Source organism: Triturus cristatus, chromosome 2_1 (assembly GCF_964204655.1).
Source record: "Triturus cristatus chromosome 2_1, aTriCri1.1, whole genome shotgun sequence".
NCBI lineage: Eukaryota > Metazoa > Chordata > Amphibia > Caudata > Salamandridae > Triturus > Triturus cristatus.
Window position 1 is genome coordinate 491,937,964 of NC_140581.1, and position 16,030 is coordinate 491,953,993.

Genomic DNA, 16,030 nt, shown 5'->3' on the forward strand with positions numbered 1-16,030 from the left:
TTCCATGTTGTATAGGAAGGACTGTCCGGTTATTCAAACCTACTAGAACAGAATTCACACAATACTCTTACAGTTGACTGGCATACCTCTGATGAGACGCCAAAGTAACCTTACTTAGAACCATATCTGAATAGGATGGTGGAAGCTTAAGGGCTTGTGTTTCTAGGTCTGGACAAAAAGAGATGTTGCTCTTTACTGGAGGATTATGGCTGTCCCAAATATTAATGAATAATATGGACATTTGTGCTGTGGAAGAAGAGGCAGCCTAAAAGGCATTGGGATGTCCTCGGAAACATGGCAAGATATGAAGGGGAGTGGTGGGATTCCTTTCAAACAATAAGGCCAAATGTATGAGTAAAATGTTGAGACTGTGAAGGGAATGGAGTAACAACATATGGCAATACCAATTATGTAACAAACTATACCATTAAAGGAAGCTGTCATAATTATATATGCATCAAAAATGAGCTGCAATGTTTGTTTTTGTAATATATTAGATAGCTTTTTCAATTACCTAAAACCAATAATAAGAACTATATAAAATTAAAAGGAAAAAAAAAAAAAAAAAAAAAAAAAATCGGACCATGACATGAAGAAAGTTGAGGACACGATCTTCCAAAATTGACAGTGGCTTCTGCTGGTTAACCATCACCCGTGGAACACTGCTCCTACAATATGGGCTTTTTCAACCTTAATAAGCCTTGTGTTTTTTAAGGTTTGCCGCACCCCGGGGCTGGAGGGAAGATCAGGGATATCCTGATTGTCCCTTCTCCAAGTAGCCAGGAAAGCCTGTTCTTGCTATTAGAGAAATCTGGAAATGTGCAAAGGAGAAGCTCATGTTGTCTATTTCCCGCGAGGCCCATTGTAGTTTCCCTATGATAGCTTAATTGTGCCCATTGTGGGCCACTTTTCCTTTGCACACGCTATTATATAAACACATTTGCTTTTGTGGCACACTGTACTTTCACACAGAACCCGCATATGTTTGTTTTTGTGTTCTGTTCTTTTCCTGTGATTTAGTCTGAGCACCATAGACAAGGTCAAACAACAATGCCCCATGTTATTCTCGCTGGTCAGACACTAGTGCCTAGACATAACATGAGAATGCAGCGGCTGTTTATGAACACACGTCTTGTCATATAACTGAGTACAGGAGTTTTAAACAGGACACACAGCAAAAGAAGGGCCTGAGCCAGGATTTCTGTGTCAGCTAAGAAGTAGACTGTCCATCTATGTATGCTAAGGTATTGGGTCTGAAACTAATCCCAGAGATCTTTAATATACAATCATTCAGCTTCATTAGGAAGGGTGGATTTAGGCTAATCTGTCTTATAACATGACAGGGCTTTTTATGGTATATGGTTTATTAACCACGCTATCAACAGATTTCATATGCATTTGTTTTCTAATCGTGTCCGGAGACCTCCACTGACACTTTACCAGACATGGTACCTCCTTCTACTATTACATCCTATATAACCAATGTCGCTTGTAGGGATCAACCATTGGCGAATACTTCTGAATTTGAATTTGCGGGTCCTACTGCTGCATCACAGCCTCCTGTTTTCCAGCTGAGTACCTATGAGTACTACATGGATCAAGATGATTTTTCTTCGGAGTGTTTTGCATCTACCTCCAGCACAGATTTGTGTTTTTATTTTATGGCTGAAACATAATTATCTAGTCCCACCTTGGATAAAGTCTGGAACATACTCTCCTTTGTTTTCCTGTTTATGTGGATTGGATTTGTGACCGTTTTTTTTTTTTATCAATCAATGCCCATTACCTCCAAGCACGTTCTGCTATGGAACAATTAGACGGGGTGTTGGCCCATCTTTCTTCTTCATAAACTGAAAAGAGACTTGTCTTTCGTCAACATTTCAGCCGTTCCAGTGACTAATAGGATTGTTTGGGATAAATTTCCTTTCAACATATTCGGCCCTACGGAGACCAGGTTTCTATGGGTGATATAATAGAACCTGGGTTGCATTTGGATGATTAGAATGCCGACACTGTAAATTCTATGCTTTCTGAATTAGAATATTATATTGTTTTATAATCAGAGGACTTGTATCTTAATTCTGCTAATTATGCTGGTATGCTCCGTTATCATTATGGACATCATTTTCTGCACAGAGCCAATAGTCAGTGCCCTTATTTTAATTACACACAATGGGAACATTGCCTAACTCCCCTAAGAGGGAGTTCCAAAAAGCAAAAGGGCAAATTTCCATATTTTACGGGTATGACACCTCAGACCCCACGTTATTATTTCAAGTTCGTTCCCACTCCACCCAAAACAATTATGCTCACCCAGACTAATCTTGTATATGCAGCTTTGTTTTCCAGCCATCTAGCCCTTAAGGGATATGATTACTGGAACAAAACAATTGATTCAATTTGGGGAACAAAATATCGACAGGTTCAGGGCACAGAATCCCTATTTCGAACCTGTTTAATTTCCACACAAATGATTTTCTTGAATGACACGACCCAGCACACTCTGCAAACCCAGCAAAATCTGACAAATTATACTGAAGAACAATGAAATAATATGGCGCAGAATGGTACATTTAATTCCTCATTTTATTGGCCTGGCAGGTGGTTGTTATAGCCAGTCAACACAAATGATGGTCATGCTTGTTTTCTTAATTCCACACCTGGGTTCAAATCAAGCAGACTTTATCTTCGATACTCTAAATCACAACATTCTGGTATTGTTACCACCTATTCGGTGGGAAAGTTATGTCAACAATGGTTGGAACATTCCATACTGTCTGAAGTAAAACAAAATATTTTTCTTCTTTCTGAAGATATACATTTGTCAGCTTTACTTTTAGGTCCTAAATCCCCACGTTCTAAAAGATTTATATATGCAACGTATAATATAATTTAGAAATGATCCCAGCTGCTGTATGCATGAGACAAATTGCAGGGATGTGGAATTCCTATAGCCCGATGCCCGGGACATATTGTTTGGGGTCAAGGGCAACAAGTTTCCATGTGTATTTTGTCCTTGGGACAAGTAGGCCCAACCCCCTACATCACAAACCCTTTGACTGCCAGTTTATAGTCCCACATGATGGATCAGGGAAAGCATTGCCTGTAGTTAAGGTAATATTTGTTTCCATGTTTTAACGCTGTTCAAACTTGTATTTATGGTTCATAAATACAAAACCTTTATTATTAGGGTGAGCGATCTAAGTACATGTTGTAAGCTCAGACTACTACTGACAGTGGTTAAAGTATAAAAATGGGTGCACATGCTTTTATTGTTTAGCACTATGAGGCTATGCTTGAAAGACGCTTGAAAGCAAGACTGATTATTCTTTGCTTTCAAGATAAAATGTTCACAAAAAAAGCAAAACATTTAGCTAAACTACTGTAACATTTTAGGTAGCGTTTTTCTGCAGCATCATTTAGTAAAATGTGTTGATGCATGCTAGTATTTCCCAAAAATATTCATAATGGAAAATCACTGTAACCAGTTTTAATAAGATTATGGGAAACATAAAAAATAAACAAGCATTGGTAAAGCCAATTGGTCTGAAATTGTTGGTCAGTCTTTTGGTTTTATCAATGCGTGACTTGTTTTGGCATGTTTTTTGTAAAACCTTATTGGTGTGGGTGCTGCTGGGCCCTCATCATTATAACAAACATTGGCAAAAGCAAAAATTGTTTCGGTCTCAAAAAGCACACATTGCCAAAGTAGTTCCTGGCACTGAACAAAACGACTGTGTGTCAATTATGCTCCTTGTGAAAGAACAGAATGCTGTCATTCACAGTGAAGCTAGCCAACTGACAGAGAGAGACATTTTAATAAACACAACATGTCATGGTTAACGCCAGACCTAATTAGGGGGCCAATTATTAAGTAAAGTCTCAAAAGTGCACTTATGTCCTTGCATTAAGTGCAGATATACGACTTTCTTTAATTCACAAGACTTTACAGAAGTAGGCCAAGAAATAGTACTCCTAGAAAATATTTTTGAACTGCATTTTAGCATGAGCAAATATGCATGTGTAGATTTGCTCATGCGAAAATCGGAACGTTTGCAAGTTTACTTCCCCTCCAACCACTTTTTTCCCAACCCAGTAAGAAGTTTTATGTCTGCCATTGCCAGGAGTAAATAGAGAAGAGTTGGTGAAAACCCTTAAAACATGCAAGTTAGTAGGTTTGCACAGACTCAAAAGGGCATACCAACCCTGAAACTGTTGCTTGACTTCAGCGCCAGTATGTAGATCTGCGGAAACGTGGCAATATAAGGGAATTGCTAGTATTCATACCCTGCTATGGAAGGAGCCCTGGCATATTCAGAGAGGCTATTTCGGAGCTCTTGTACAAGGGTATTGCTGCCATAATTTGTCACCGCATTACATGGCACAAAAGGGACAAGTGGATTTTGTTACAGGACAAGTAGATTTATGAATTAACATGCCCCATGGACAAGTGGATATTTTATTAAATTCCACACCCCTGAAATTGACCTAGTTAATTTGGATAAAGTGCTTGCTGTTATTGATAATAGTATTTATAGGTTGTCATCTCGTATTTACAATTAAAACAACATTGTGTTGTCTGTTATCGATATTGTGCGGAGTGAAATGTCAACACTGTCTCACAGGCAGAGTCAGCTTACCTCTATTATGCAGTTTAGCTAGACACTTCATACACTCAAAAATGGGCACGTTCCATTTGAATTGCACAGATTTGTTTTTGCCTTTTAATTTGACACGCAAACAACTAATAGTCATGAAATACGCAACATACATAAAGCTCCTTTATGGAAGCCTTAGCCTTTGACTTGGCGAATGACATAATGGATTCCTCCAAAACACAATCATTTGACAATTTTTCCAAATAAACTCTTTCCTTCTAATCCAATTCCACGTATACTATATGTGAACTATGGTCCAAGTATGTTGATCTTCAAATTACTTTTAGTATTTTCTTTTGTGCTATTATCCTGACCAAAAGGAGTGTGTCATGTATTCCCGCATGGCCCATTGTAGTTTCCCTGCGTTAGCCTAACTGACTGTTGTAGGCCGCTTTTCCTTTGCACACGGTACTATATAAACACATTTGCTCTGTGTCACATGGAATTATCGCACCGAACGCGCATATGTTTTGCCCCTTGTTATTCTCTCCGGTCAGACACTAGCACCTAGACATAACATGAGAAGGCAGCTGCTGTTTATGAAAACACGTCTTGTCATAGAACTGAGTACAGGAGTTTTAAACAGGACACACTGAGAACGAAGAGCCTGAGGCAAGATTGTGGTGTCAGCTGAGATATGGAACGTCCATCTATGAATGCTAATGTACCAGTCCGCCACTAATCCCAGAGATCTTTGATATATAATCATTCAGCTTCATTAGGAGGGGTGGGGGTTAGGCTAATCTGTTTTATAACATGACTGGGCTTTTTATAGCATATGGTTTATTAACCGTGCTAGCAATATTTTTTATATGCATTTGTTTTCTAATAGTGGCGCGAATACTGCATCTTAGAGCACAATAGTTTAAATGAATATACTAAACTTCCCTTGTATCTCCTGTTTATCTTATTGTGGACAAGTGTGAGTGAGAGAATGAAAAGAAGGTGTCCTCTGTCACCACGATCGCCGAGAGATTCGAGAATCTTGTGTTCTGGGGTGTGAAGTCACTTGTCTCTCTGGTAAGGTTAGGAGGGCAAGTGAGGCACCATAACTATTCGGACTCTGGTTCATAGATACTGAGGTAGTATGAAGGCTCAGTCCCTACAAGCTGTTGTTCTATGGTCCCAAGCCTAGTCCTGTTCCCAAGCAGAATATCTGCAACACTCATATTACTTACATAACCCTTGGTGTCAAGAAGAATGATTTCTGTTCAAGGGAGGTCACAATCTGGAGGATAGCCAGAGCTGTGGTACACAGATGATGGTGATCCAGCTGAAGCCAAGCAAGAAATGTTTAAAGAGGCACCACTGGAAAGAATCATCTCCACCTGTGAATTTCCTTTGAGAACTGGGCTTCAGGGAGTTGCTACTACAATAAACTATTTTAGCATCCAACTAAGGCATTAGCCAGTTTGCCAACTACCCCAAGTGATGGTCTTGGAACTGGCCTCAACGCGCTCTACACTACAGGAGTTAAACCTCTGTGGGGCTAGAAGTATCAATACATAAATTTAAAAAATTGTTATAGAGAAGCCAAGCAGGTAACGACTTTCATTACAATGTATTTTTTAAACGGTGCAAATTTGCTCTTATATATTGAGATACAAACAGGAGCGCCTATTTCTTACCTATGGTTTTGCAAAACAGTGTCCAAGTTAAGTCACACAATTTGCAAGGTATAAAACTAAAAGTATTCAAAAACATAAATAAAGGCATATTGTCAATTAGTATTTAAATACACTTATGTGGAGGTGTGATAACTGAAAATACAATGGATGTTAGAGAGTGGTGGTTAGGAGGCTTATGTGTCACTTTTCAGCAAGGTTTGCTTTTTTTAAGCCATTTCATTATGAAACGCCTTTAACAAGACATTACCATTAAGGACATTCCAGTAAAACCCAAGAAACACAAGAGCCTGACGCTACCAGACATGAACTGTTGATTTTATAATAATTTTTGTACCATACGGAGTATGCTCTAACTCAAGAGCCTTGCCCTCTTAACTGGTCTGACCAAGAATTCTGAGCCAGAGAATCAAATCATGCTTGTTATAGGTAAACCCTCACTCACTAGAGTTGTCCCTTGGTGGCGTGCATCATCATTGAGACTAGGTGGTATTCAACCACTATATCAAGTACAATACAAATCTCCCACTTTACCCGATACATTGGTTGATTACCATCTGATGCTTCTGTGTAGTTCACAAGTAGAAGTACGCCCCGTTCCGTAGAGGAACAGGAAGGAACCCAAAGATGAAGCATGCCTTGGAGCAACCCTGGTGGTGAGGATTTATCTATAAAAATAATTATTCGCTTTTCTGGTACATAATTCCTGGTCAGTCCAGTTGAGAGGGTATGGAAGGATGAGCCCCCCCCCCCCATACATTCCCTCTTCCCCCTTCATATTGAGGACCATTCTAATTAGGCTCACTTTTTGAAGCATTAATCTACATAAAGTTGTATCAGTAAATGCATCATAAATTATAATATGGTTTGTTAGGCAGGGTTTAAAGTTTTAAAAATATGCACTGATGAGAGACGGATAGGAATGACGAAAATATTCAAAGGCTAAACAACATAAGGAGGACTTTTTGCACAAAATAGTAATTTGTTTAGTAGGGGGGAGTGTATTTGCAAATCAGTTTACTAGAGCTAGTGGATAGAAAAATCTTTCCCGTTTACTAGTTGTTGACAACAGCAATATGAAAATATCAGGAGGAAAATATAAATGTGCTTCACAACTCTCAAACAAAATGAATGTCATTTACTACGTTTTTCCCTGGCTTAAGCAAGAGAACACGGCCTAAATTAAGAAGAATCTTATCTTGAATCAAAACTGTTCTTCTTGCTTAGCACAGTCATATCGCTATTATAAATCAGGATATAACCTTTATCAATTAAACTGAAATTCGCAAAATAACAATGCAAAGAACAGTATACACCTCTAAGTCTAGAAAAACAGATCCCAATCACTTATGTGCAACCAAGTTCAAAGCTGATGTACAAAAAAAGGACTCACAAACTTACATTTGCAATCAGTCGGAATCCTGAAACACAGAATAAGAACTTATGGAATTTTACATTCTGAAGTGAACTTACAAATACAACAATTCAGGTACAAAATCAGAAATGTTTCATGTGGAAGTGTAAGATTAATGGTGAGCTACCCGACATTTTAAAGCAGAGCAAAGAGCGGTGAACACCCACAACCTCATTTGTTTGTGGGTATTCCCTTACTCATTAGAGGCATTTCACTTCCTGGAAATCTGTGCAAATGTGTTCCTGTTAAAGGCAAGTGTGTACGAGTTTCCAGGATTGAAAGGGGAGGGAACATCCTGAAGGAACTATTTTCCCTATATTTTCTCTTTAGAGAGAGATGCACCTATGTTTGCAAAGATAACTAGTTGTAACTTTTCACCTGTTAAACCTGTTGTAGGAGGCTCCACCCCCTGATTTGAGGAAGTGGAGACATGCAAGTCTATACCTAGGGGTAAACAACAAAAGAAACAGAACGACCGACCAGGGTCCAGCTCGACCAAAACACATGTATTGTTAGCAATCAAAAAGTTGGTGCAAAAACACATCCTGCATCCGTCGTCCAAAGGTGCAAAGCGAGTCAAAGCATAAATCCAAAAATGGAAGGTGCACTCATTGAGATTGAACACATTAAATCAAATAGTCCAATTAGTGTGATGTTTCTTTCTTTTAATTCTGATGGTTATAACACGAACAGTGCACAGCCAACGAGTTTCGTTCCACGCAGGAACTTCGTCAGGGCTATTTTAGAGGCAAATATAATATCCAAGAGCGGTATATATAATCCTTTAGACCTTGTTTCGTCTCAAAGAGAAGGGGGCCCATAGGAAAATCTTATTTTCCTTGCGTGTTATTAATTGTATAGAGGTGTATGTACAAGGCGGACCCTCGTATAGTCCCAATGAAGGTACGCATAAAAGGTGACGACATGGACAAAGGATGGTAGGTATTATCCTTCATGTGTGGCGACAGGTCTCAGCATGGTAGCTGTAAAGTATCAACCAGGGGTAAATCTAGACTTGAAAATGGGGAATAGGAAAGTGGTAAAGTTATATTTAGGAGTAGTAGTAAATATACATCTCTATATTTATCTTTGTAAATAGGGTCCAAGTATGTGATAAGAGGTCTAGAGGAAACGTTTCTCCACAAGGATCATTACCATGCACCTGCATATTTGCATGACAATAACGCATCTATATTTATTTACCAGGTGGAAACACAGAGTGCAAGTTTAACGCACTGGGCAAAAAACAAATGTACAGCTAGTGAAGAATTTCTTGAACACTCCTGTCTTTGTAAGTCACAAAAAAAAAGTGAGACATTCGCTCCAATGAAGTAACTACTGAAGTACATTTTTGACTTTTACAACTCTCTCTTCATAAAGAGGTGTCCTAATTGACAGAAGGTGTTCATGCCGGAAAATGGGGAAGGTGGGGACATTCCGGAGTTTGGCTGCTGCTGTTGAGAATGTTCTGCAACACACTCTGCTCTAGTTTTAGGAAGAGAAACTAGGGTGTACATACTACATATCGACGTCAGAATATTGAGGGTACTAAATATCAAGGACAGAACAGTAAAAAAAATACCCACAGTTTAATCTAGATTTTCTATACCGAACTCCACATATATGTACCTATGTTGTACATGTAGTTATATTTTCAATTACATACATGTGAAGTTAGTAATAGTAAATCTATACTTCCCTCCATTCACTTGCCTTTTGGTATCTTGTCCCTTATATATCGATATTCAGTAATACAATCAAAACTGGGCACTTGTGGTTAGAATGAAGTGAGTGCTGAATGCTATCAGATGGATTTAGATGCTAGAAACCTAGGTCTCGGACTGTAAAGGGCCTTGAGAACTCAAGTTAGAGCCTCAAAAGAATCCCTTTGCCTAACTGGACGGGAGTGCAGTGATTGTATGATTGGGATTATTTAGAGCCGTCCTAGGAGTTTTAGCTGCATAGCAGCATTTTGAAGTAGTTGTAGTCATTGAATCAGATATGAAGGCTAGGTATACGGCATTGCCATGGTCCAGCCTGGACTGAATAAGAGCATTTACAACTTTCATGTGCAGGCTGTCCTCCAAAAAGGGGAGGGCAGTTATTACCCTTTTTTGACTGCCAACAGCTAGTTTTAGATGTGTAAATTACTTGCTCTTTAAGAGTCAGACCTGGAGCGATAATAATACCTAAACCATGCGTTGGCTTAGTGGAGGTAGGAAAATGACCCACTGTTAAAGGCCATTCAATCTGGCCCGCATCTTTTGGCCCATTTGCCGTTTGAAGATTCTTTGCTTTAGAGGGATTCAATAAAAACATTGAGCCATCCAGCACTTTACAAACTCATGATTTCTTCAGGTTCAAGGGAGGGCGACTTAACGCCCTTCCATGTTTTCTTTAGGTTGAAAATGGGGAGTGTATCATCTGCATACATATAACAAGCATTTGCAATGCAATTGGTCTAGCATTTGTTAAAGTTAGAGCTGTTGGCGTTGAAAATAATGTTTTTTACTTTCATTTTTAGGTCTCGTCTAGCGTTGCAGCGCACATGCGCTTCTCGCTCTGCGTGGCATATTGAAGCCCCACCCATCTTTTTTATTGGCTGGCGTCATCGTTTATGGTAAACGCTGGCTTCTGATGGAAAATGAGGCTTCTTTGTCACCGCCCTGTCTCCTTTTGGAACCGCCCATCCGGACTGGATTGTTTACTTGCGGCATTACAACGTGGGCTTTATCTGGTGGGTGAGCACTATTTTTAAAATGGACACGGATGGGGACAATGGCGGCTGCAGCGCTATGCGCTCAAAATAGTATGCTTTTTATTACTTTAATGAGCGTGGCCTCATTTAAATTTAGCATTTATTTTGAGCGCGGCATCCACTTCAGGGACACAGCGCTCTATTTTTTTTACTTTAAAACTGAGCGCGGCGCCACTTCAAGGACACCGTGCTCGGTTTCTTTATATATTTTTTAACTTTAACACTGGAGCGCAGCGCCCACTTCAAGGACACCGCGCTCAGTGTTAAAGTTAAAGAAAAAGAAAAAAAAAAAGAAACAGAGCGCGCCTCATTCAGTTTTAAACTTAACCATTTGCAATGCAATTGGACCTATTGCATTGCAAATGTTTGTTGAAATATGTAGTCACTGCGCACTGCAGCATTTCCGGTCAGATTCCAAAATTGTTGTGATGAAGGTAGAGTGGCGATGCAGGGCTTACTTGAGTTCAGAGACATATCCCTCAACGCCATACATATCATTCTGGGATCTTCCGTTGTAAGGCTTGTAAGAGTTGCTTTGGAGTTTTGTAGGGTCCACTCTGTGACGTTGCCGCAAAATATAACAGTTGTATTAAGGGTCGGGCTAGGAGCAAGCAGATCTGAACTGACAGACAGAAATTGTCCTTAGCAGTGTTCGAGGGCAGTCCCCCCTCACCCGCGCCCGGTAAGGGCATAGTGAAGGCTTCAGCCTCCTCATTTAAAAAACAGCGCTTTGTCCTAAAGGGCCACGTGTTTCATCTCTTCCTCTTTACTATTAGGTACGCTCAAATTCTTTAAACTGTAGTCACTTTTCTTGTCCACAGCGCTTAACTGTGAGCATTTCAAAGCGCAGGTGTTACTATCACTCTCACTTTGCTAAACTTTACTTGAGGCGCGTGCTTTGAATTGCGATTACATGGACGCCAACGTGGCAGGTGCCTACACCATCAGAGTTACACAATCTCAGTTTGTTCTGAAGTCGTTGCAATTTTGAGACCACCTGACAATATAATTTCTACGCGGACCTCAGACACCGAGCTGTGCCTGGTTCTGCACTGCACATTCGGTGCAGCTCGGGGCTGGTTCTCGGGTTACAGGGGCCACGGCACCAGTCAAGTGCCCCTTTAATCTCAGACGTGTCGGTATAGCCGCTACTGCCTTCATTGTGCTAAGGCGGGAGGTGTCTGCTTGCCCATAAGGTTGACCCTGCAGCTTTCTCATAAGGAGAGAACACTTGCATGATGCAATATTTTTTATGACATTTGAGACGCAGCCCACACTACGCTGTTGAGGAATCGAACTGTTCTGAGCATGCAGCCTATTTGATCCTCAATCAGATGAGTACAGTAGCATATCTGTGTGCAAGTTCACAAGTGCTGTGTAACTCTGTGGTCCAAATATAAAGCACAAATATAAAGCACAAACCATTTAAATGCGTTTGGCAACAAGGGACAAAACTTTCTCCATGATAATAAAGTAGTACCTTGGATGATAAGCGGTTGAATGGTTACACCAATTAGTGCTGGATGTGACTTGTGATGAACGAGTACAAAAATCCTGGAAGTGTGTTACTTATAGATGGGGCCAAAATAATCATGCGGCAGGGGCCGACTGCATTTTGTAGCAGGACTGACTAAAATATGTGGCAAGAAAAGACAAATTATGAAGCATAATACGGTACATTTTGCGACAGTATAACTAATTTGCTCACGCGGTGTTATGGGTAAATGACAAAGGGTTCGCATCTTTAGTATCAGTTTAACACTTGAATACAGTAGCAGAAAGATGCCCATTTAATCTTTATAAAGGGCCTACCACTACGGGGGACACAATTGACAACTTTTTAGTAACCTTGGATCCGTTTGAGAATAAACTTTTTTGTTAACATCTGTAAATTATGCAATAGATAATGAGTTATAAGGCAAGTGCAGCAAATCCATAACTCTGTGGAAAACATTGTGGCCACAGAATCTCATAATTCAAGTTGCCCTGCATATAGAGTTGATTGCACTCATTACTTCTACATTACACACATTTACTGTTTCAAGCACAGGGATTGTGCTCGCACTCACACAATGTTTGATCAAGTGCCAGTGCAGTTAATATGGTCTTCAGGTTCCCTTTTTTGTAAAATCCCCCATGCCGTGGTTTCACTTTAATAGCGGCGGTGCACCTTTTGTTAGACAATGCTCTTTTAAAGAAAAGGTCACGGCCTTCATGCACGTGAAAGTGCGGCATGGGGACTATAACAACAAAAAACATATTTGCAATGCCATAGGTGTTGCATTTGTGAGAGTTTAAGCTGTTGACATTTACAATGCCAATAGCTCAAACTCTCGTAAATGCGAGACCTATTGCATTGCAAATGCTTGTTTTATTTGCAGTGGAGTGCATATATTTGCATAGCACTATTGCCAATGTTATAAAGAAGCTAAAGTAAAAGACAATGTCATTTTCAACACCAACCGCTCTAACGTTAACAAATGCGAGACCTATTGCATTGGAAATGCAATCGGTCTCACAATTGTTGGAGTTAAGAGTTATTACGATTATAAATGAACATTTTTTTATTTTTACTTAGCCATTTTGCAGGGCGCAGTACCATATGTGGCCAAAAGAGGTCCCAAAGGAAGATATGGTAAATCCACACTACTCATAATACATAGCATCCAAGACAGTACCACAAGTACATTCAAATAGCTATGTCCATATATAAAATTAGTAGCTTTTAGGTGTGACAAAAGAATTATTATATTAATTCCGGATTAGGTTGTACTCTGCGTGGAGCTGATGAAAGGAAATTTATAGACTGTCTCATATGAATGCGAGATGTTCTTGTGAGTGGAGTAACCACTGCCAGCCTAGCTTAGGACCAAGTGTGTGTCCTGCCTGAAGCCTTTCAAGAAAATAGTGCCTTGAGGCTGTAATTAAGACCTAGGGAGTAACAACACATGTAACAGTGGAGGGCCTCGTGGGAGGTTACAAGAAGAGGTAAGGAGGGACTACTAAGCCTATTGACCAATGAAAAGCCATCATTTACTTAAGACAGGGACAGGAGACAATTAAAAAGATGGGCGGAGCTTTATGCACATATCAGGAATACAGCAGGTCTCAAAGAGACAGCGCAAGCACTACCTAGTCAAGACCTAAAAAGTTATACCTATCTGAGCCAAAGCTACTGCTAGGGCCTAGGAAACTGACCTCAAAGTCTGCATTTTAGCTGTAAGAGTTTTAAGGCTATGGAGTTTCAAAAATCCATTAGACAACATTGTTTAGGAGAAACAGTCGTAAATTTGAAAACAATGAATATTGATTTTTCATTTACACTGCTGCTTTAGCTTTCTGAAATGACAAACCTTTTCATCGGGAACGCGGATAGAAACTTGTTCCCGTTTTAAGCACTGCACACAAAAGAAAACTTGGGAAATGCATGTATAAGTTGCATGTTTCGCCCAGCCGGGGTCATAATCACATGAACAGTTTGTTTAGCTTTCTGACGTTGAAAGTTGTCCCTTTGCCTGGGGAGGAACGTGCCAGGCGCCAATATAGGTTTTTACTGGTATAAAACTCAGTGCAACCTAATCCAAAGCGCACAACCAAACGTTAAGGCAGAGCTGGAAAAAAGGGGCGTTAAAGCTAAAAAATAAAGTTATTTAAAAACAGTGTGAGAAGGCATACACTGTTGTAGATCCGATTGTCAACAAGATACAAAGGGCTGAGCACACCAATGTTCCCTACTAAAGCCACTCCCTCTTTAGGAACATATCGATATGAATACAGAAGTCCTCGTTTCCTTGCCCGTCGTCGCCCACCAATCCTCTTAACAAGTCATCTCTCTCCCAAGTCTATGAAGGAACAAAAAAAATCATCCTCTTGTAGGTTTCTGAATTTTGAAATGCACGCAATAACAGTGGGAATACAAAAGTGGCAAGGGTGAAAAACCTACAGTGTGTTCACAAAACGGGATTGAGAGCGTTTCTATGAAGTACAGTCAAGCCGAGGTGTGTCCAAAGAACCTGTACCTGATTAGCCATGCACAAATTTTAGCAACCTGAACGAATATTCTAGACAAATGGGAGAAAATTGACCAGTAGAACTCGAGGACACTCAGACTGCTAACCGCATCATCACACTATATATGCATGCCTGCAAACTATCCTAAAACACCGTTCCCAAGCCCAGCATCTCTACTCTCATGCTAGCTTGGCTAAGGAAGCGCCACGGTGTTTCCGGGGTCATTCCTGACAGCCACGACGCCCAATAAGAATACTTAACAGAGTATGTCATTGGGCGCGATAACCAACCATGGATAAAATAGTCGCTTGGGCCCGCCTCCACGCTCGAAAGGTAGGTGGCGCCTAACTCGACCCCGAATTGAGGGATAGCGCTGCTAAAAGTACTAAGGAGTGTAAGGGTTGGTATCAGAGTTGTGTGAGTATTGAAGGCAAGCGGAGGATCCTACCCAGAAGTTCTCCACGAAGTAGGCCATGACCATGACGATGACTGACGCCCGCCGGCTGCGGACCACAGTCCCACTGTAAATGTAGCCGGTACCAGTCTCTCTTCAGTTCTCAATCTCGCCCTCTCCTGATAGTGACGCTGGGTGTCCGCTCTTCTCTCTGACGTGGGACAGGAGACGGCACCGCCCCGGCTCTTGCCCTCCCACAGAATTGAGTACGGGCTGCCCTAACGCCCTCTCTCCGGGCGCGCTCTCGGCGGTTCCTCCCACTCGGTGTATGAGTGCGGGCCGCGCGCCTAAAACGGAAGGGGGGGTCTCCCGACCCGTTTATTCTTCCACTACTTGCACCAGCTACTGTACGCACGACTGAGAATAAGTACTAGAGGGAGTGTGACTTTCAGGAAACTTTTTAAGACCCCGTTGTGTATATTTTCAGAAAAGCAACACACTCGGCGCTGTTTCTGTTATCTAAAGAAGATGGCGAGTATACTATCTGCATACTATTTGATATAAATTATTATATTATGTGCATGTAGTATCGGGGTGGCAAACAAACGAAGCAGGAGGCGAAGATTAGCTTTAAACGTTGTTTATTGGTAGTAACAGATTCAAGGGATATGGACCCACAGCCAACACCAGTTGCTCAGGAGAAAGTCCAGAAGGTTCTAACCTTTCTCCTGGCATCCAGAGATAGGTTCCAGAATAGAGTAATACGTACAAGGCAACAGTGAATAAGGAAGAAATACATCTAACTAAGAAATAAATAGATTTTAACAGAGTAGCACAATACATAGCACACTACATCATCTTACCCCATAAAGAAAATTTAAGACCAATCATAATCATTAAAACGTGATGGCAATCTGGAGACTCTTTTGGTGAGAACAAGTCCAGAATTGTAGGCACCTATCAGGCGCAACTAAAGCCACATTTTGGGGGGGCTACTAAAAATTTCAGGGGATGGCTAATTCTTCCAGCGATAGTTAGCGTGGAGATGCAGGGGCTCTAAGAAGGGGTGAAAAAACAACAAAGCCTTGTTAGCAAGTAAATGTTCTTTTAAAGATCTGTGAAGTACTCTGGTGCGGCTGTGTGTGTGCCCGAAAAGCTGTCTCAACCCGG

At 40.7% G+C, this 16,030-nt stretch overlaps 1 protein-coding gene across 3 annotated transcripts in view; it reads right to left on the reverse strand.

Annotated features, from left to right (window-relative positions):
• The window catches only part of FCHO2 (FCH and mu domain containing endocytic adaptor 2), a 1,031,922-nt gene extending 1,016,662 nt beyond the window's left edge, over nt 1-15,260 (reverse strand). For 2 of the 3 annotated variants that reach the window (XM_085632343.1, XM_085632342.1), the window contains exon 1: nt 14,915-15,260. In XM_085632343.1, coding sequence (XP_085488469.1) covers nt 14,915-14,947 — 33 coding nt within the window. In that variant the 5' untranslated portion in view covers nt 14,948-15,260. The remainder of the gene's footprint in view (nt 1-14,914) is intronic. The other variant, XM_085632344.1, reaches the window with a different exon arrangement.
• Between the last annotated feature and the right edge of the window lie 770 nt (nt 15,261-16,030).